Source organism: Mizuhopecten yessoensis, unplaced genomic scaffold (assembly GCF_002113885.1).
Source record: "Mizuhopecten yessoensis strain PY_sf001 unplaced genomic scaffold, ASM211388v2 scaffold8035, whole genome shotgun sequence".
Lineage (NCBI taxonomy): Eukaryota > Metazoa > Mollusca > Bivalvia > Pectinida > Pectinidae > Mizuhopecten > Mizuhopecten yessoensis.
The window spans coordinates 906425-929009 of NW_018407346.1; the positions used below are offsets into that span (position 1 = coordinate 906425).

Sequence of the window (22585 nt, forward strand, 5' to 3'; positions counted from 1 at the left end):
GTCAGTTTCTTCATTACATTAATCTGGTTACGAATTCATCCATTTTCTGAAGTTGTCTCACATAAAATTTGCGAGATTCATGCTTGAATGTACTGCAGCTATCATATATATATGAAAATGGAAAATTCGGAAAACAGCATTATGTGTTGTTCATTATATAGAGGATCTGTCATAAGCTTCCCTTCATATTAGACTTATGATACAAGTTTTGGATTTTTCATGTTTGCGAGCCTTTGGCAAGCAAATATGAAAAATCCGAAATCCAAATCCAAAAATACATTTATGTATCAAAACGAGTATCATAAATTTAATATGAAGGGAAACGAATGACAGATTCTTTTCATCATATAATAAAAAGTAAACTGTATAAATTGTGATCTGAAACGGTTTTTTTTGCACTTGGCCGCCTCTGAAACGTCCGCTTCACAATGACGTGACGTCACATTGATTGTTCCTATTCGATTGTGATGTCATTTCTGTATTCATATGATAAAAAGAAATAGAGCAGTTTTTGTTTTTAACGTCATTCAAGTGTAAAGTTTGAAGCCCCTGAACTTTGGACGGATCACTTGAAATGCCACTAAAACGTAAATACAAGAAACGACGTTTTCTTTTAATTATATAGCTACTTTCAATCATAAATATGAAAAACACACGATTTTGTTACTAGATATGACGAAAACATAGGAGGGAAGACGAAATATTACCTAGTTGTGTCTTTGTTTTGGAGTCATTCCTGATATCGGTTAATGCTTAGATCATTACGAACTATTTCGGGGTTATAGACTATACAGTCGTCTTTTGGCAATGTTTACCGGCTCCGGAACTGGTAATGAAATCCTGTTTTGAAAAACTTCAATAACCTTTCGATCATTCTTTAAATAGTATCTTTACCTCAACCACGGACTTAGAATTCGTTAATTTCATGTCCAACAAATTAAAGTTCAAGTTTCTAAGTTATACCTTACTCTTACTATAAAAAAGCTTTCTTTTCCAAGAAAGTTTTAACGGCGATGAAAGCAGTTAGCTAATTTGGAGCCTATTTTGTGATTAACAGATCTAGAGGCTCAGCCAAGATAAGTTTTGTCGAGCGTGAAATCGTGAGTTTATTATTTTTTCTTTTCATTGGCGGATGCGGTTTGATTAAAAAAGAACTGTATCTTGTACGCCGCTGTATGGTTGTTTTTGTTGGGTGCAAAACATCACAATGTTTATATTAGGCTCACTTTCGTTTATGCAATCAAATACTCAAAGTAATAACTTACAGAAATATTCCATAAACCACATGTAACGTTAGTGCAGGCAAATTCGCCATGCACCCAAATTCGCCACCCTGTGACGAAAATGCCATATGACGTCATAATACATGTACATACAATTGTAAGATGTGACGTAAATAACGTCACCATAGTCTTCAACACAGTTAAAGCCTTCAAACATGTTAACAAGAACAGAAGGGGAAAGCTATACTTTTAATCAAAACAGTTATGAAATATCTTGTAACAGAACAAATCTTCAATTTTTATGCAATGTGTATTTAGAATACAATCAACCAGTATCTTTTTAAAAGTGTTGTTGGTGTCTTACGTTCAACAATCTTACAACACTTAAATTAAAATATCATCTAGAAATTTTCTAGATTTATATCTGAAAGGAATTTGTTGTCGGCCTGAAAGTGCTGCTGTACAATCGCATGCTGATTGTACGTAGAGACCGACAGTTACCAAAGACTGATTTTTACATGAAAAAGAAAGTACATCTACAACACCTGGCCGGGCAGTCTTTGTTGAATAAGTTTTCAAGCCCAAGAAAATCGTTTTCAATTTGTCAGATGTTTCCCATTGACGTGCAAGACTATCGGAGACGTACATGTGACAAATTATCCAAAAAGACGGGGGGCGATCGTTGAAAGCCCTGGACCCTCTCATCCTGACCCCCTGACCCGATGAAAAATATAATATTGGGCAGCGATTTGGAAGTTTATACTTGTTAAGGACTGAGTCTTTATTGTGTATCATGTAATGACATCATCTCAGTCGATACCCGTCATCTTTCTTAAACAACATTAATCGGTTTCTTCAAGTTACCGAAAACTAACTATCACAACTAAGTAAAGCCATGTATTTCAATGTTAATCATTGTTACACACACACATTTGGAGCTGTTCGTATCAGTACAGCTTGTGTAACATAAACATATTTTTTTTTACATTGAAACATTTAAACAAAATACTTGTAAATTAGTTTAATGTTCAAGTTGAAGGTGGCGAAACTGCCTGCACCTTTGAGCAAAACCACAGTAGGCCTGATGACGTCACAAATGTTCTGCGTGACGTCATTCAAGCGTGTTTACAACAATGTTTATTTATAGGCATTTCAGTCGAATCTTCTATTAACAGAAACCCTTACTAATGTGACGAATTTGCCTTCACTGACGTTACTAGTCATTGACAGACGAGGCTAGATCTAGTACATGTGCATTAACATTGAAATAAAACAAGGACTCTATCTCCTCAGTCTAGATTAAATACCGATGCGATCTTATGGCAATGAGACGTTTAACTCTGCGAGACACGATTGAACCCATCGATCTGCACAGTCCGTTCTGTGGTGTTGAACCAGTTGAAACGGTTGAACCTGATAAAGGAAACGGCCCAGTGCCCTCGCTGCAGCTAGAGTTACTTCCCCTCTTGTAAGTTGACGTTAGGCGGGAATACAAACGGACGTCCTAAGACAACGAAAAGAATCAAGATAGAAATGTTGCGACACAGTCTAAATGAAGTTCAACAAGGTTTTCTTTACTTTAGATTTTATTTGAATTGATATTAAGTTCGTGACGTAGATTTGACACTTTGACAAACGTTTGATTTTAATATTGGTGTGCACACTTAGGCAAGTTACAGTAGGGAACCAGTTTTGACGTACATCTTACGAATAGAAATTACAACTGTTTGTTGTTTAAACCTCATTATAATTATGTGTCTATTGATAACAGAAAACATAACAAGAGATGTGTCCTGCTTTATCCTCAATATCCTGCCATCTACATAATGTTATTTTAATGTGTAGGACAACTACGGGGGTTTGTGTCCAGTAAAAGAACAGGAAAACATGTAGTGCATTAAGAGAAGGAAACAATATTTCCTAGACACTGTAGACGCAAACACCTCTGTTGATAACTTGAAATAAATCTAGACTGTTTAAAAAAACAATTGTAGGAAAGTTTTTGAAAAGCTGGTCAAACACATAAAATGAAGTTTCAACATTCTGATTTATCAACTGTTAGACTACACACCAACCCTTCTTAATCAATTAGATTACTTAGATATGTGGATAAGATGGTTTGTAATATGACCCATGAGACTGGCTGCCTTTGAAACCAAAAACTCAGCAGGAGCACTAGCCCCACCAATAACCCTCATTACTGCCAGCTGGTCAGCATCTTATCCCATAATTTGTTATTGGTCTGCATGAGCACCATTTACGGGCCACACTGACAGGACTAAACTAACAAATTATGTCTTATCAGTAACTAAATAAACAGGAGGTTGTAAGTTAGAAAGATATTTTTTTAAGTTAATGAATGGAAGGAAATTGTATCAGAGAGCAATAGGTACTTAGTTGTGTACAGAAATGCATAACAATTCTGAGTTAAATGCTTGTGCAGGGAAGTGCTTATTGACCCGAAGTTTCAAACCAAGAGGAAATAAGCTACTGTAGTAGAAAAAAGAAAGCTGGAAAGTTCTTTGAATAGAACACAGGTACCTAACACAAAAGAGCAAAAAGATAATGAAGCATTAGATAAAATGTAGTGATACAGATCTGTTTTTGAGTGCATTAGTAGTTTTGTGTCCATTTGTAATAGGTGTCTGTGCAAAACCTTAGGGGCTGGTAGCCTGGCTATAGTCAACTATAAACTGGAAACCGACTAGAATTTTGAAATCAGTAAATTGCTAAATATGTATTTTTTGATTTTTCAAATGTAATACATTTTCTTTTTTAAAATATAAACTGATATCAATTTCAAATTGATTTGTTGAGTTATTTTTGAACTCCATGTCAATTATTCAAACCAAAGCTTTTTAATTTTATACAGAGAGAAATTGTCTGGAGAACAAGCTCCATGAAGAGAGAGCAAAGAGAAGAGGACTTGAACAGGAATTAGAAAAAAGTATTATATTTTTTTTTATACAAACTGATCATGATTGAAAGCTTCCAAAAAAACATGTTGATCAACAGAAATTTATACTTTTGGGTATATTTGTTTTTATAATTTTCAGTTGAAAAATATTCAAACTTTGATGGGAAGTTACTTTCAAACACCATTTTGTCTACTGTGCTACTGAGCATTATTCTGCTGTTGAAAAACTAAAACGACCATAAAACTAAAATGACCATAATGACCATAATTTTGCTTTGTAAATTTTGCCTTTTCACATATAACTCGGATGAACGTTAAGACACATGGGCTTCTTGTTTCAAAAACAGGTGTGCTCATTAAAACATTTTAGCTATTTGCCTGAAGTAACCACTTGGGTTATGGTTGGGGTTTTATCAGTAACTTTTTGCTAGGTTCATGTAAATACAATTTTAAAGTACAAAACATTGTTAATAATTTTTTTCAAACATCCTTTACTGGTTGTTATCTTACTGATTTTTTTATTTCTTTTTATTTTCAGTAAAGAACAAATTAGTACAGGTGAAAGATATTCACACCAAAAACACAGGTAATGTTAGATCATCACTTTTTGATTTAATCAGTCTACACACCATAAATAATAGGTTTATCAGATTCAGATTTCTTATCTAGAGGGGCCGTGGTGGCTAAGTGGTTAAGGCGTCTGACATTCTGCTACCACTAGCCCTCCACCACTGGGTTGCGGGTTCGAGACCTGCGTGGTGCAGTCGCCAAGTACTGGCCGTAAGTTGGTGGTTTTTCTCCGGGAATTCCGGGTTTCCTCCACCACGAAAACCTGGCACGTCTTTAAATGACCATAGCCGTTAATATGACGTAAAACACAAACAAACCAAACCAAACCAATCTTATCTAGACCTACTGAAAATTTAATATTGAACCAGACTTGGACCAAGAAAATTTTGCTTTCATCTTTAGTATTCAATAACATGAATATAGAAAATATGGTTGATCATAAAAGAAGTAATTTTACAGAGGGCTTTTTCTCTCCACTTTATGCCGATCATTGAATCATATACATCACAGGAAACAACTTCATAGATATTTTGATCTGTGAAGTCGGTGATTCCCATAGACCTACAGTGTTTTTCACTGATTGTCCATGGGTCTCATGTTAAGTTTGAACACAGTGAGTGTGATTGTATTTTCGAATCAAGTCGCTTACAAAAATATTTTAATTGTTTTCTCTCAATTTAATGTAATAAATGTAATGGCTAAGGAATAATAAGAGGGGGAATTACTGTCTTATACTGGTATCTTATTCAGTGTAATCCATTTTGTTACGAAGCATTGATCAGTTGAAAGTGTTTATATTACAATGAGTTTATGACGAATGTACAGGCTTTTCGATTACTGCAGTTAATTATATGATGAATCATATCTTTAATTGTCTGATAATTACTTAGTTTCAACTTTGAAAGATAATTGGACTATATTAAAAATTCCCTAAGTATGAAATTATGAAGAAATGGATTAAAAAATTGAATTCAATAATTTCATTGTAGAAACTGCAAAAGTTGTCCATCATAAAGTGGGTCAGATTCAAGCATTGGCCAACAGGTGAGTTTAAGTAAATTAGAGAAGTTCACATTAATGAAAAGTATTCATTTGGAAATAGCATGTATATATTGTTTTTCCTAAAATGTTTATACTAATTAATTTTATAACCTCATATCTCACTGTTTTGTTAAAAAAATAATTAAATAATTAATATAAATATTAATTATTTAAAGAAATTTTTGAAATATACTTGTTACAAATTATGTGAAATCTATATATAAACCTGAAAATAAAGAGGAATGCAGAGGATGCTGTGGTTGGTATACATGAAATTAAGTTCATCTGCTCATGTGATGCGACTAAAAAAATGTTTGCCCCTTTATCCGCCTCAGCCTGCATAAATATGTGATTTGGTATAACTGGCTGATCAATATTACGGAATGAAAAATATTTGAAAAATTCCTATTAAATAAAGTACAATGTATATATTTTATTGCTTATTGTAAATATTCCGTCTATGATCTGTACATTTTGCATTTATACATAAATAGATAAACCTATAGATTTTAGCTAAACAATGGCAACATACCAAGATTATATTGTTGTAGATAAAAGCTTTAAATTTTTTTTTGTTGAGGCAGTCCACTTTTTACATCAACCACAAATGCTAATGCATACCGATTGTCTAGCGTGCGCATAGATGTGCGGAAGGTTAAAAGCCTGATTTTTTATTGTTTGCATATGGTGCACACATTGTGCTGACATCATGGAACGTAGTGTGATCCTACAACTGTATTAAGAAATTAAAATCATGAAGATTTCAAGGAAGACCAATTGTAACTTCCTTTTATAACTTTGTTTGCAGTATTGAAGAAGAAAACCAAGCCCGAAGAAACACAATTGCTGAGAAAAATGACAAAATAGAATCTCTAAAGAACAGTCAACACAAGGAAATGTGAGCAGCAGACAATGTGTATAGGATATCAACATGTCCATCGTTGTTTAGAGTTTATCCTTAAAGTTTTGAAAATGGTACAGTTACCGTATGTACACTTAATTAATAATGTAGCAGAACTGATCTTGGTCGATCACTGGTCAGTGACTGTCTGTCCTAGTTTTACAAGCGCTGCTACATTATACCACTACCCAAAAAGTGTGTTACTTAATATTTTCTCAAAATAATAAAAACATTTAGGAATATTTTTCCAAATTCCTTAGAAATTAATGCTGTATTTTCCCTGTTCATTAAGGAAGAGGCTACTATAAAATTTAGGGAGAAAAGACACTGCCGGTGACCAGGTAGCTTCCTTTTTTTAGAGCGTCCGTCTCAGCTTTCAGACGAGCTAGAAGGCTTGCAAGAGCTGCATAAACATTTACAGGTCTGCCAGGATTTATACCCAAAAATGTTAAAAAGTTAAAAACAGACAAACCAGTTGTTCCGCATAAACGAACAAGCCCCTGGTCTTGCCATGCCTTTTTCCTAACCTGTTACATTAAAGCCTGTGAACAACCGTTGTTTCAGTTGGTGTGCTATAACAATTTGCAAGCGGACACCCAAATCTGGGTTGAAGATAGTGTTGTTGGGAAGGGATGAAGACTTAAAGAAAAGGGAGGGATGAATGTAGCCAAACAGGACTGCGGGTCGATTGTCAGTGACAAGAGAACCAAATTGTCTGTCCAGAGTTTGGAGGTCCTGGGTTCAATGGTTTTAGAAATTAATTTCTAGCCCAGGCATATGTTGGAATTTTTACTAATTATTACTGTAAAAACCCGTGACATTTGCACAATTTTTTGAGAAATTTAATGTCCAAAGTGGGGGGTGCGCAAAACACATAAGTGTAAGCAATTTCAAGGGGATTTTTTCATGAAAAGATCGACGGTTCTGGCAGACCGCCATCTTGGACACAAGAGATAATCTCCCAAGGTACACGGAACTCAATGACAAACGACGATCAACAAATTTATTTATGTCAAACATCGATAAAAGATACAATTGATGCATAATGTGTTTTGTAACCTGAGTTTCTGTGAAAAGTATTATTAAATAGGTAACTGTAAATGGTACACTGTATGGGTTTTTTAGTATTTAATTACAATGCTTAAGTACTATGTTGTTAATCAGTAGTTTAATTACAATTTCTGGTGTTAATTAGTGTAAGTGTTAATTTATATATTACAGGGTAAGAGTTAAGACTGTTATTGTGTTTAGTAATGTTTACCAAATGTTACTGTTTTCTTTTTATATAGAAACAAATTTGAAGAAAACTTGGCAGCCATTGCAGACAAACTGGTTGCTGCTCGAAAGTTCTATGTGAGTGAAAATATAAATATTTCATGTATTGATCAGGGCACTTAAATTGTAGAAAATGCTGTTTAGGTATTAAATGTGTAGAGCAAATAACTGAATCAAATTTCTTGATTGTTAAAAGTACATGAGTGCATTTAAACAAGGTATTGATTGTTACGTCATTGGTTTGTGTGAGAAAATAACATCGTTTTCTCAAAAATTGATGACGTAACTCTCACAAACAAATGACGTAACAATCAATACCTGCTCTCAAGAGAAGATAACTCTGCAATACGCAAAGACGGAATAACGTTTCTTAAAAGCCACATTTACATTATGTCTTAGCTGTGGGAATTGCAGCTCTAGGTCTTGTCGATTTAATTTTATTTTGAAATTTTACATCATTGGTTTGGTTTAGTATTGTAACTTCCTATCAACAGCTATGGTCATTTAAGGACCGTCTCCCCAGCGTGCAAGATGCATGCGTGAAGTATATGCGTGTGTGTTTTGGGAGGCTGCAATATGTTTGTGTTTGTCTCCATGTGATAGCGCAGAACTGATGCCGACTTTATAGTGCTACCTCACTGAAACATACTGCCAAAGTCACCCAGCAAGACACCCCACCCGGTCACATTATACTGACAACAGGCGAACCAGTCGTCCCATTCCTAAATTGCTGCGCGTTAAGCAGGAGTAGAAACTACCATTTTTAAAAACTCTGTATGTCTCGGCCAGGGGACAGAACCCAAAGCCTTCCTCACAGGGGTGAACGCTCAACTAAAGGCCAAAAGTGAGGCATTGTTAAGGGAGACATTAGAAAGGAGAAAGTTGTTTAGAAAGAAGAGAAAAGATAAGATCCCAAATTGAGTCGCCGCTTACGATCATGCAATGGGGGCAGCAGGTACAATTCTTATGCCCTTCCTACAGGGACTTGCATCATTGAACCATAATCCAATGATGTAAAATTTCAAAACTAAATATCTAAACTTTCAAAATCGAATCGAATCAAATGGAGCTTCCGGCCTAGAGCTACAGTTCATTCAGGTACATATGTCTTGTTTCACCTGTCACTGTATTGGTCCCAAGGAAAAAGTCATTGCAGGAGGTGGACACTCACAAATAAGTTAATCCTTGATGTCCCCATTTATTTTATGTTAAACATGATGTAGTGTATTGTGTATTTATATTTTCAGGATGATGACAATCTGAGCAAGGAAATTTCAATACTTGAAGAAAGAAAACAGCAGATGGAAAATAAAGGTAAACTTCATTGTTAATCTGGCAATGTACAACAATATTAGAGACAGGCTTGTTCAGACTAGATTGTAAAAATGTTATGTAAATTTAGAAACAATCGATGTAACAATGAAATTTGATTGGTTTGAATATAAAAGAAGGTTGTACATGTATAAAATGTGGAGGGGCTAGGGAATGGCTGAGGGATGCACTTGTAATTGTGCGTCCCCCTCTGGTTCCACCAGGTGAAACTAGCAATAGATGTATGTTGGGAAATTTGTATATATGTTTATACTTTGGCCATCAATCTAAGTACTTAATTTTTTCCAGGATATGTAGTGTCACCTTTCAAAAAAAAAAATGCAAGTGTCCGATCTTTGGGTGGCTGAGTGTCGCATATCAAAATCAGGTTTGAACATTTCCATGCCTCGGTTTAATAAGGGGTATGGCACTTTGTTCTCTGTGTGAGCTATATCTCATTCTCATTCACTGTACAATTGTCAAATTTTGTTAATAGGTTCATTAGGTTGGTAGATCATGGTGTATTGAAAAGTGGGTCTTGTGCCCAAAACAGTTATCACCCTTTGTTTATTTTTTATTCAAAAATATTATTGTCCAGTGGAGGGGACTGCATGTGGATTAGTGCTTTCTTATGATATGGGTTGGGGTGTCTAAAAAAGTGTTGACTTTTGTGTAATTAAGGGTCAAAGAATGATATAAATGTGATGGAGGGGGATGGAGAGTTAAGTGGATGTGTTGGGGAGCGGCACATGTGGTTCACACAAAAAAACCTGTTTCTTTCCCTCCTTTCCATATATATATATATATACATGTACATGTACTAGCTGTCATTTATTTCTGGAATAGTCCTAAAGCTGTAGTTATAACTGTCAAATCTGCCCCACCCCCGTATTAGGAATTGTTTTAAAATGGACCAATAGATCATTGTGTCCCACCTGGTGTTAAATTATAAACTATATTTCATGGTAACTGGTATGAAACAAGTTTTAATGGTTATTTTGAAAGAAATTTTCAAAAAGATTTGCTTACATATTGATTCAAATACACTGTACTATGTAACATTCAATCCAGAGATTCAAACTTCTGATGGTTCAAACTCCTCAATAGATATTACAGACTTCAACTGTTATATATATATACAATCCTTGAAGTCATCCTAAATATACATTTAGTTTAAATTTGTATCTACTTAAATATAATAAGTAATGTTGTCCTGATGATCAAATTATTCTCGAAAATTGATCAGTTACATAAATAGTTATAATGAAACAAATTCTCAAACAATTGTGAAATTTTGTATTTTTTGGTTGCATAACATTTTCTGTTTGTGGAATATGATGCAATGTAAAAGGAAAAACATACCATGAAGAATTAAAATTCTCTGCAACTCCATTTCAGATCAGGTTACTTAAAAACATTAGTGCATTGATCATCTTTCAGCTCTCAATTTTCAAACAAATATCTATTTTTAAGACAGCGTGGGTGGTAGGGTGGCGCAGTGGATAGGGCACTGGCCTTTCACCAAGGCAACTGGGGTTCGATTCCCCAATAACACATGAAAAGGTATGGGGTCACCTGCCTGACCACATGGGTTTTCTCCAGTACTCCGGTTTCCTTCCACATTAAGACCCACTGTAGCTAACATCCGGGCCAACAAGAGTGATTGATATAAGTTGAAATAACTTGTTTGATAATTGTTGTAAAAAAAAAAAGTTTACATATTTAAGACAGCAAGAGTTACACAGTGTATATATTTTTTTATGTTACAGTTTTAACTATACATGTATATATCATAGTCTAACAAGTTAGAATTGTTGGGATTTTCTTTTTTTGCACAGCTGGAGACATCTACCAGGAAATGATGGCATTACAGTCAAGTTTTGAAGAATTAAGGCTTGGAGCAGAAAATCATAACGATTTTAATGATAGCGGGATCGACATGGATACAAAGAAATCCATTAGGTATATATCTCCAATATCACCTTTCTATTGCACCCGTGATATCATGTTCTACACAAACAAAGTTATCATAAAAACAAGAGTTTGCCTTGTAATTCCTAAATCTTTTCAAATATATTTGTAATCTGTTTATGTTATAGGCCTCTTCTTTCAGAAGTTATCAACAATCTTTGCACTTATGTCATCAATTGACAGACTGATGAAGTACATTTAATCAGAGACGTATAATATATTATGTATCATACGTCTCTGATTTAATATAGGATCCAAAAACCACTGTGCAGCTATGAATCGGAAACTTTTTAAAACCAAAAGGAAGCCATATTTGGTGGTATTTTTATGAAAAGGTGAAATATAAAACAAAACAGAAAAGAGCAGCATTCAGGATTAAAAATGCCACAACCAGTGTTCCAACTCTGGACCTTGCAATTGGGTCACAATATGGTGCACTCTAACCAAATGAGCTACCTTGTCAGCGACAGATCCAAATCAAAGTGATATTTGTAATAGTTATATATCTTAAACAAAATTAAAGGGATGTATGAAAGAGTCAACTGGAATTCTTTGGTGTCCTGCAGCTGCCTTCATTGAGATTGGAATCCTTAACTCATTTACCCCTGAAGACACATTTGAACTCTTCCAATTCAAAGGTTGGAATAATTCATTATAAAGTTTTAGGGGTGAATGAGTTAATCAACATTTAGTTTGAATATTGATCATTATTATTTTTTTATATTATTCCCGACAAGTGATTGGCCAGAAGTGTCCACCGATAAAAACTGATATTGACTTTGAGCACATAATTTTTGTTGATGAACTGAGTGTTTCTAAAAATAGAATTATGATATGTCTCCTAACGAACGCTCCGTCCCGCTTCCGTAGCTTTTTATTGTGTTATTTTTTCAGATTGCTTATGTTACTGTTTTGAAAATAATAAAACAATTATAGCCTTTAACTTTAGTCGATACCTAGATTTATCGACCCGAAAAAAGATATATTGACCTCGGACTGCGTCCTCAGTCAACATATCTTGCATTTTCGGTTAATATATGTTTTGTCGGGTCGATAAATCCAGGTATCGACCTCAGCCAAAGGCTATATAATTGAATAATATCCATTTTTCTTCCTATATAGGTCACTGTTCCAAGATGAACATGGCAGAGCGTTCTCAGCCTTAGAGAAGGTTAAAGCAGATATACAGAAAGACAAAGACTTGCTACAGGAACTCAAAGTGTAATCTACAAGATCAGCTGTACAACGAAACATAAAATAGTTTTGTACAATAGAGTTTATTAACTCATTCACCCTTGAAGGCACGTTTGAACTCCTCTGATTCAGAGACTGTTTGTTATGAAATTTCAGGGATGAATGAGTTAGTATTCAGAATATACACTAATATTTATTCAATACAGACGGACCATTTAACTTACAGGATACAACGCTGTATACTTTTCCACAAATTTGAAGTGTGGGCAGAATTTGTGTACAACAAAAAGAAAGCTACAATTGACTTTGAAGGAAATATTTCACCACTGAATGACATGCTATGGTTACACAAATGTACATGATATAATTACTGCAGTAGATCTAACTTACACTAGTACTATTAAATATGACTAGAACATAAATTGTGTTTGGTAATATTAAATTGAAATTCAAAAGTAATTATCTTATTTAGAATATATTTTAATGTTATTTATATCATATTGATTTAAATGTTTAAGTTTTTGTTCAATTTTATAAAAAGCTGTTAATTTGTGAAATTGCTTTTGATTTCAATATTGTTTTGAATAAAATCAGGTAGGAAATGAATTTCGGAAATTGTTTTCATCTAAACTTGCATAAAGTGCCTGCATGGCATTGGGTTTCCATCATCTGACCATTTTCCACTTATTACTTTAAATACCTTCCCTGAGGCATAACATTATGTCATATAACTTAATTACTGGAGTAAAGAGGCCTATTAGCCATGGTCTTCTGATGAAATATGAGGCCTAGATTTTTTTCTGTAATTTGCTGGATTATCAAACTGTAAAGTTGTCATACTTCTGGTCTACATAATGTATCAAAGGATATGTATTTGACCCCAATGACCTAGAAAGTACTGTAGGTCAAGGTAATCAAAACCAGGAATTATGTTAGCACACCATCCTTATTTCCTCTTCAATACTGATATTGTTCTCACATGTTGCAGAATATATCAATATTTTTTACTTGTGCTTAGCGCTTGTGAAATATACCGTGTATATATGTATCTATTGTTTTCAACAGGAAACCGTCCAAATACTCTCTTTTTATTTCAGAAAAATTTCATTGATGAAACTGAAATTTACCCAAAATATACTTAAGTTAATATACAAACATTCTGACAGAAAATATGAATCAAAGATTTTTTTCATAGAATATTTATTATCATTGCATTATTTCACAATAACTTCCATACTGTACAGATCTTTAAGATATATATATAAATTAAATAGTGAAATTTGCCAATGTATATAAAACTTCGTAAATCCATAGGGAAAAAAATGATGTTGCCTACAGCTCAAAGACTTTTAGCACTGTGACCATCAGAAAGAAAAAAAATACCAGTCTTTGCTTATGGTTCTGTAGACGGTAGGTAATATACTGTACCATTCAATTCAATAACAGCTCAAATGAAGTCTGGTTTGAGAGGAAAATATCATTTATAGTCGTGCAAAGACTGTTTCTTGGAAAACAGTTATTGTTAATACATGTAACTATAAACAGCATCTTGGCAGGACAAAATTCTTGCAAGTTTTGTAATTCACAAGATATATTTTAAAAAGGAACTTCTCAGCACATAAATTTAGACAACATGTCTGACAAAACCTATATAACTGATTGCATACGGAGATGTGTTTGGTTTTGAAGGTTATATATCAATGACCATACAAGTATGTTTAAAAAAAAACATTTTAACTTGTCTCTTGGTTTCAACTTCTGCTGGGTTTTTTTGCATTTGTGCATTGGAAATATTGTCTCTTCAATAGAACAAACACTAGCTTGTGTTGTCTGCTGGCACAAATTTTAAGAAATAATCAACAAATATCACAGTTTCTGTAGCATGTTTCAACATGAAAATGTATATAGTTCTTCAAAGTTTTTTGTAGATCCTAAATGTCACAAATATATTTAACTCGAATTTTTCCCGAAGATATCGTCTAACAATCTCAGGTAGTTGATGCTTGACACTGCCGATTTGTCCTGTTTAGTTCCACTCCAGCTGGAATCATCAGACACTGGTTTGTGTTGCATGGGAGCAACTGGTCTGTCTCTCCAGTTCATGCTGTTCACAACCTCTGTGTATTGTACTTCTCCCTTCTCATTCACTGGGGCACTGCAACAACAACAAAATTGATACATTTAAGAACTGTGATCATTAACGTTTAAATGAAATATTCAAACTTTTTTTCTCTCCTCAGAATCTCAAATGTTTGGATTCATACATTACAGCCTTGATTTCGATTTATAGATTCCACATGTACAGACAGTATTATCACAAACAACTTACATGGCGAGTGCGGCTCTAAGGATGTCATCTGGCAGTGGTACATGATGAGCGTGGAATACTGTCCGTACTGTGTCCACATCCAAGAATCCAGTCCTGTTAAAGGAAATTATGTTATTAAAAAAATCATCAAGATATATTGCAGATTATATTCTAGCTGTTAATATAAAGTAGGCAAGTTCAGGCATTCACTAGAAATTACATGAAATTGTTCATACATTGACAAAGATCTTGATATATTTTTATCTCCATATCGCAGTCAGTAATTTCTGTTAAAATTCAAAGTGTAAAGGGAGACAATCCAATTTGATGGATCTGAAAATGATCACTTGAAAGAAGGTCTTTTTCCTGTGTATTGGAAGCCACCCATACTTGATATCATGATATTAACCTAAAGAACATCACTTTATTCAAACACTTATGGTAAAGAAAAGAAAAAAACACATTTTACATGCAACGGATGATGTACAAAGTTAGCGTAATTTCAAAGTGTTTGAAATTTTGAAATAACTTGTGTTATCTCAATGCAATGTGATTTAGTTCATACCTCCAAACGTTATTTATAAAAAGAAAATAATATCTTAAAGAAATTTCACAGAATTGAGCACAATACATACTTGTCCTTGTCATTCTGCATGCAGTCCTCCACTAGTTTGGCAAATCCTTCGTAATTCCTCTTCCTCAACTGCTCCTGTGTTATAGCTACCAGGCTGCGTGCATTAACTGCATCCTCCGCAGTCTTCTCCGCATAGAACCTGGCCAAGGTCATGACCTCCTGGTCAGTTATACTGGGATCAACTTGGCGCATCAATTCCGCCAGCTGTTCGAAGGAGATGATACCGCCACCGCTGGGGTCATTCTTGGCGAAAAATGATCTGACCTCATCTGGAGTCTTTCCAAGGATGTTGCTCAGCTTCTGGATAATGCTATCAATGCTGGACTTTCTGAACTGAAGTAGATAATTAAAATCTTTTAGGATAAATTCAGATGCAATTATTCTGCAAATTCAATTGAAACTGGGTCAATGGAAATTTGAACAAATGCAATTTAAGTCAGGTGTCAGTTTATCTACAGAAACTTGATAAATAAACTACTTAAATCTACATTATCCAATACCAGTTTTGAAATTCTTGATGTCATCCATATTCCGATATATAAACATAATAACTACTACATGAATCTACTAGAAAGAAACTACAGTAACTTGTATTTCAGGCTATTTACCTCTCCAGAGTGAGCCTCCATGTAATGGAATGCATACTCATCTGCATCGACGAGTACGAACTTGTGACTGTTAAACGTGACACGGGCACTGACGAAAAGATCCTGAGCCAAGTAATACTCGGACATCTTGGTACTATACAAGGGCTGACATGGTTGCTTCACCCGTGACCTCTCAAGGAACTTTCCTCCGATGATTCCTGTGAAGCATCACAAAATAATCTTTAATACATTCATATGTACATGTAAATAATTTTACATTACGGTCTTGAATATTCTGATCCTGCTTAAACTATCAAATCAGTAAATAAACAAAATACTGTACAAGTACTTATTTTACTGGAATCAAATTTTAATGTACATTTTGTATTATCAGATTTGAAAAGATGAGCGCACCCGTTATATGTATAGTGATTTTTGGACTCGTATATTTGAGTCATGTACTCATGCTTTTCTTGAGGGACTCCCCAACTTTTTGAGAACTTGCTATATCTCTTAGTATTATTTCAGGACTTGTCAAGAACTCGAAAAAAATGTAAGGACTAGCCTGAAAAAAAACTACAAAAATCACTGTGTATGCAGAAACTTTAACTAGTGCAACCATAATTTAGTGCAAGATTTTAAGCGCAAAAAGCATTGAAATTAGAAAATTGCCTTTACAGTATTAGGAAATGTGATTTTACATGTACATTATGCATGTTGTATATCATGAGACCTTCAATTTTGACCGACATATTCCAGGGGTATAGAGATCCAAAGTGTATTCCCTGGAGTATCATGGATGTTGTTCCCCCCAATTTCTTTTATCAAAAAAAACAATTAAGAAAAACTGACCTGAGTTCCTGACTGGAGGTTCAAAGACAAGAATGGTGTCATCGGACAGGAAGTAGGAAATGATGAACCGGCGGTCCATATCAATGGGCTTGGTGGTGTCCATCCTGGCCAGGAAACGCAGCACATTACTGTCCAGACCTCGACGGTCTTTCTCCATGAATTTAATGAAGTCACGCTTGGGGGGTTTCGGAAGAAGACCCATACAGGAACAGAGGGAGTCCTCTTCACTTCCCCAGCCATTGTAGGGTGGGTATTCCTTCTCAAACCTCATGTAGTTGTCCTTTTTGTAGGGCACATTGGTGAAATCCCCTGTGAGCAAGTAAAAATATTTACTTTTTGTAAGAAAATGCACCAGACATAAATATATTATGTCCATTAACCCATTTACCCTTGAAATCACATTTGAGCTTTACCAAATCAAAGACTGGGCAAGTCCAGTTTTACATTGTAGGGGTGAATGAGTTAAATACAATCCATCTCAAATTTAAATATAACTATATACAGTCAATCCACAGTGCTTATGTGATCATCTCTTTTATATACAGTTCAACAGGTTCAATTCTTAACGGAGAACCATATATACATGTACATGTATGCTACTTCATCTTTAACATTATACTTTACCATCAAATTCATGTCCACGTAAAAAAAAGGTACAAAATTTGACTACTGCAACCTGATAAAAACTGTGCAAATTAAGTTTTTGAATTATAAAGCACAGCCAAAAAACAAATAGTGCATAAAACTGACAAGTTTTAGTCCCATTGCTGAGAAACTTACCGATGCCATACTTGGTTCTGTAGTACTCCTTGGTGAAATCATCACAGTCACACAACATGATCTTCCTGCCCCAGACATTGAGCACTGACCCAACGGTCAAGTCTTTGTCATTGTAAAAGTGGGTGTGTACTGCACCTGTCTGTAAAAGCAAACAACAATATTGAGCAATAGTGGATTTTTGATGAAGTGATTATGATGATGTGATTATAATTGGACCTTAAGTATACAAGGAGGTATTAACCTAGACAAAGTTAAGGTCAGCATCATTTTTCAGATCCTCATAACAACATGAATAAAGTTATAAAATGATTCTGTACTTTATCATTTCACAAGGCAAAATGTATGAAAATGAAGAAAAGAGTACTTCATTTGGTACAGGGCATTGTACGTAACCATTGAAAAAAAATGTAATGTCATGTTTTGAAGATTTTGATACAATCAATTTGGATGTAGAAAATAATGGTTTCACATTACATGTATATATATAATAAAATATTAAATGCTTGTTTGCACACATTTAACTAAATACAATTAGTTACTAAATTCATTAATAATCTTCTACTGTAGTGCATTAACAGTAGAACTCTTTTTACTTATTATAAAATTTCAACTACTCTAGAAATAATTTAAAAGCTTCAATCAAGATCGAATGTATAGCAATCAGGGTAAAACCAGGGCCAAGCTGTTTAAAGGCTGGTTAGCTTAATGACAACTTAACACAAAAATTTAAACCAGGACATTTTCAAAAAAATTTAAATTCAAAACTTAAATTTCATTGATAAGGACTTTAAAATTACAATATAATGGTCAATAAACAAAAATCATATTTGTAATTTTTTACATAGTTATCAAAGTCACATTTTTGAAAATATGTATTGACATGACAGCTTAGGCTGATCATGCATGGAAAAACTTGGCTGAGCTGTCTTGTAATTGGAGGAAAAAATAAAAAATAAAAATAAAAGAAATTTGTTAAAGCATTAATGGGGATTTAAATTCCAAAATTGGTGTATTACAGATTGTTTTTTTAAACAAAACCAATTTGTTCAAAGCAAGTTTTTGAGGACCTTTTTCAGGAATGACTGTTAAGTTTATACTGAGTTTTCAGAGGAAGTCTGTGTTTATTAAGTTTAAACAGTAAGTTTTCTGGTGTCACATATAGATTGTACATTTATGGTTTACCTTCAAACTGTCTAAGATATATCTGCCTCCATGACCGGTGGGACCAAACACATTGAGAACGGTGCGGCTAGTTACTTCACCTGGCTGTCTCAGAGATTCAATGTTCTTTGGAAGCTTGCCCCTCTTGAGGAACATGGGTACAGCATCCCGTCCAGAGTTTGGAGGAATGACCTCGCGAATCTCAATAGTGTCATCAGCGAGGAAGTAATGGAGGACCAGCTCCCTTGGGTCACCAAACATGTTGTCTGTGTCATCCCAGTAGCAGAAGAAACGGAGAACATGACGATCATGGTCCAAGAACTGTTTGAGTGTGTCATGTTTCTCGTATGGTCTCAGTGGCTGCATGCTCTCATCCATCTAAAGCAAAATATCAATTAAGGTTAAGAAAACAGGTTTATTAACAATTGCCATTGTAAAAAAAAAGACTTTTAATACTGGTACCTGTTCTAATGTCACTTATTATGTATTACATGCAGCACCTCTGAATTCACAATAACATAGGAGCAAAACTAACTAGATATATGCATAGAATAAGATACTTACAGCTTTTCTGTATTTGGTGTATGGATCGTTAGGAGTTGAATCTGGTCGCTGTACTCGTACACCAAGTTTTCCCATGAAATTTTGAGTGAAATCATCACAATTTGTTAGTTTGAAAACTTTGGAGTACAAATTGATTTCTTTTCCGAGGTTAAAATCTTCTACAGTGTAACATTCATCATCATTTGGTGCTGGTTTTGGAATTCTGTGTCGTCTGATTAATGTTCCTGTAAGAAAGAAGTTTTCAGTTCAGAATCAATGTTTTCTAAATCTGAGTCAAAGGTGTACAATTTCACATTAAAAATAGTGAAAAATACAGGCAGATTTTTAAAAAATTCTGCAACTTTGAATTATATTTTTATAGTAAATATTGAACAATTCCTACTTACCCAATACATCAGGCTGATACAATTTCACACCTCTGCATAATATATTGGTTTTATCATTATATCATCAATTACAGATTATTCATTTTTTCTTCTAAATGTAAAAAGGGGTCTAAATCTTGTTTATCTTACAAAGTGTTTAACTAGGGCAATACAATCAGCTTCACTACTTACCTTGTGGAACTCCACTGTTCTTTGCTCTTGGTTCGATAACCTGGATGGAATCATCTTCAAGGTAGAAATAAATTTTGCAATTCCTAACTCTAAATTGTTCTTCCCTTTTTTCGTGTACTGCCTCTTGGAAGAAAGCATCAAAGCAAAGGACTTGTCTGTCAAAGGCGACCCATGCTGGTACATTGCTTCCCTCACCACCGGGGTAAACTGTGTTCTTCGGTTTGATTTTCTGCCCCCTTAATAGCTCTCCTCCAATGCCTGGCTTATCATCTCCAACCAGCATAGACACTTCATTTTTGTAACCGAAGTGGTGCGATTTGTGATATTTTGTTTTTCCAAGCTACAACAATGAAGGTAAGATATATATACATTGATAATTAGTACAGTCTGTAGATAAAAGGTAACTGTTAACCATGTATTTAATATCTATAGCACTGTACTCGACCAGCCGTCATGACACTGTAGTGTTTATCACGTAACAGAAAAGGACTGTATATATGGAAGTCTCCATGACAGGATTCGTCGGAACAGAACCAAATTTGACTTACTGTATAAGGTCCCTTAATTACTGTGAAATTAACCCCCTCAAGAAAAGAGAATAGTGCAGTTCAACCTGAGGTCGAACCAGTGACCACAGGTTCTTAGTCACCTGCTCTCTCTCTATATATATACATGCAGAGCTCAAGAGAAGTTACCTTTAGTATGACGCTAAAGGTAATTGTAATCTTATGTACAATTAAAATCTACCACACTAAACCCATCTTTTTAAAAGTGTTCATCCTCGAACACCAGAGTGACCAACAGATTCTAACTCCTGATCACCAAAACGAGAGCCACAGATACCATTTGTAACAGGAGAGACAGAAACCCACAAATTCCCAGTGTGTCACTCTATCAACTGAGCTAAAGGGAATGTTACTGCATGAAGGTATAACGTGACGTAAACCTATGTATAATTGAAACCTGCTGCAGGTAAATGTTTATTTTAAAAAAACTAAGACACAGTGGATATTTATAGTTTGAGAATGAATCGTACAATTCTTTATACCTGTATCAAATTAAAATTTTCAATGTCATAACATTTAACAATTTAACTTGTACAGTGTACATCACAATAAGGTATCTAGATGAGTATCTGTAACCAAATACATATATATATACAAAATGTTATTCTGATAATACAAGTAAGTTTTGCTTTGATAAAGCTGAGGAAGGGGTCAGGATGATCACATGTACACAGACAGTCTAGTTCCAGACCAACAGTTCCAAATAAGTTTGATTTATTTCCCAAACACAATTAAGATTATCATGGCCTTTCATATAGAGAGGCAACATTGCTGCTAAGGAACAGTTTTAAGAGAAGGTAATTTTCCTTAACTTCCTTACTGGTTGCCAACCAGAATTGCTCACTTTACTGACCAGTACGATAAAATGTATTATCGTCTGTGTGCCAGTGTGGGGTAAAAGTAACAGTGTCTGCATGTGTTGTGATCCGTCATTGACATCGTCAACTACTTGACAGTTATGCACGGTCAATAATATTACCTTAATTGATCATTATTGAAAATATAAATGGTAAGCATGCACAAATCAAAGCTATTTTGGTCTCTGTGGAGTATAAAAGATAGATTGTGGAGGTTTGTCTCTTTGACTTTGTATCCATGCTGAACGAACATGTTACTGGCTAGTACAGTACCGATAATTTTAGTTTTTAAACAAACTCGAAGCAAAACAAATGATTAAAATCAACAGGAAGATACTTACACTCCCATTGAATGAATTCCCTGGTAGGAATGGCAACGACATCTTGTTGCAATTCTCCTTCGATCTTCACAATTTTACCCTACGACAACCTACCCAAGAACCATAACAGATACACAGCTTGTTAGTTTATCTCGTTACCAAGGTGCCGCCCCGGTATGAATGTGCTTCCGCGATCATAGTTACATGGGCACTATGCTAATATCGCCTTTACTTGCATTTTTATTTGATATATTGCTATATGTTATGTGAAATTAAAACACGGTTGATAAGATAATGCTGCGGATATTATCTCACTAAATTTATTACAAATATGGTGCAGAACTATATTACATAAAATATCATATATCCATACGCTACAGCGGAAATAAAGGGCGGTAATGCAGACGACGAATAATTTTAAGGTAGCAATCTACTAATGTCTGAATTGTTACAGTTTAATGCTTTACTTGGTCATCAAGAGTTACCAGCGAGAAATCATTTTGAAGAGCTGTTTAAAAGTAAGCCAAACTCAATGTTTGATGCAAATTTTGAAAAGCAAATTTTGAGACAAGTTGCCTTAATTGAAAAGGGCCCGATTGAAAAAACGAGTTTAAAAGATGGAAACGAATTTTTGGACGAACCAATCACGGAAACAGAGGTTAAGAATGTATATGAAAAATTAAGATCAAATAAAACAGGGGGATTTGATAATGTAGTCTATGAACAATTAAGATATGGGAATCTCCTACTTTATCGTCACTTGTCCAAATTGTTTAATTCTTTAATCAAACATCATTACATACCAGGTGATTGTAAAAAAGGTGTAATTGTAATATAACTTTACACAAAGGTAATGGAAAACCAAGAGATGATCCGAATAGCTACCGTGGATTTATACTCTCTTGCCCGTCATTTTTAAGATATTTGAAGCTTTTTTCCTAATGTCCACCAATCTGCCTATCAGGCAGGTTTATGTAGTATGCTAACGTCATTTAA

General features: G+C 34.5%; 2 protein-coding genes across 2 annotated transcripts; one reads left to right on the forward strand and one right to left on the reverse strand.

The window, feature by feature from the left end:
- Window positions 1–2662: 2662 nt before the first annotated feature.
- On the forward strand, window positions 2663–13774 carry LOC110454701. Its single transcript, XM_021504353.1, has 9 exons — window positions 2663–2790; window positions 4096–4170; window positions 4679–4726; window positions 5700–5754; window positions 6560–6649; window positions 7942–8005; window positions 9175–9241; window positions 11077–11200; window positions 12332–13774. The coding sequence occupies exons 1-9, from the start codon at window positions 2757–2759 to the stop codon at window positions 12432–12434; spliced, it is 660 nt and encodes a 219-aa protein (XP_021360028.1). The 5' UTR covers window positions 2663–2756; the 3' UTR covers window positions 12435–13774.
- Window positions 13596–21767, reverse strand: LOC110454700 (EF-hand domain-containing family member C2-like). The gene is made up of 10 exons (XM_021504352.1): window positions 21611–21767; window positions 19847–20186; window positions 19290–19513; window positions 18747–19103; window positions 17565–17703; window positions 16785–17093; window positions 15954–16150; window positions 15347–15678; window positions 14733–14825; window positions 13596–14558 (listed from the first exon to the last, which is right to left on the reverse strand). The coding sequence occupies exons 1-10, from the start codon at window positions 21650–21652 to the stop codon at window positions 14354–14356; spliced, it is 2238 nt and encodes a 745-aa protein (XP_021360027.1). The 5' UTR covers window positions 21653–21767; the 3' UTR covers window positions 13596–14353.
- Between the last annotated feature and the right edge of the window lie 818 nt (window positions 21768–22585).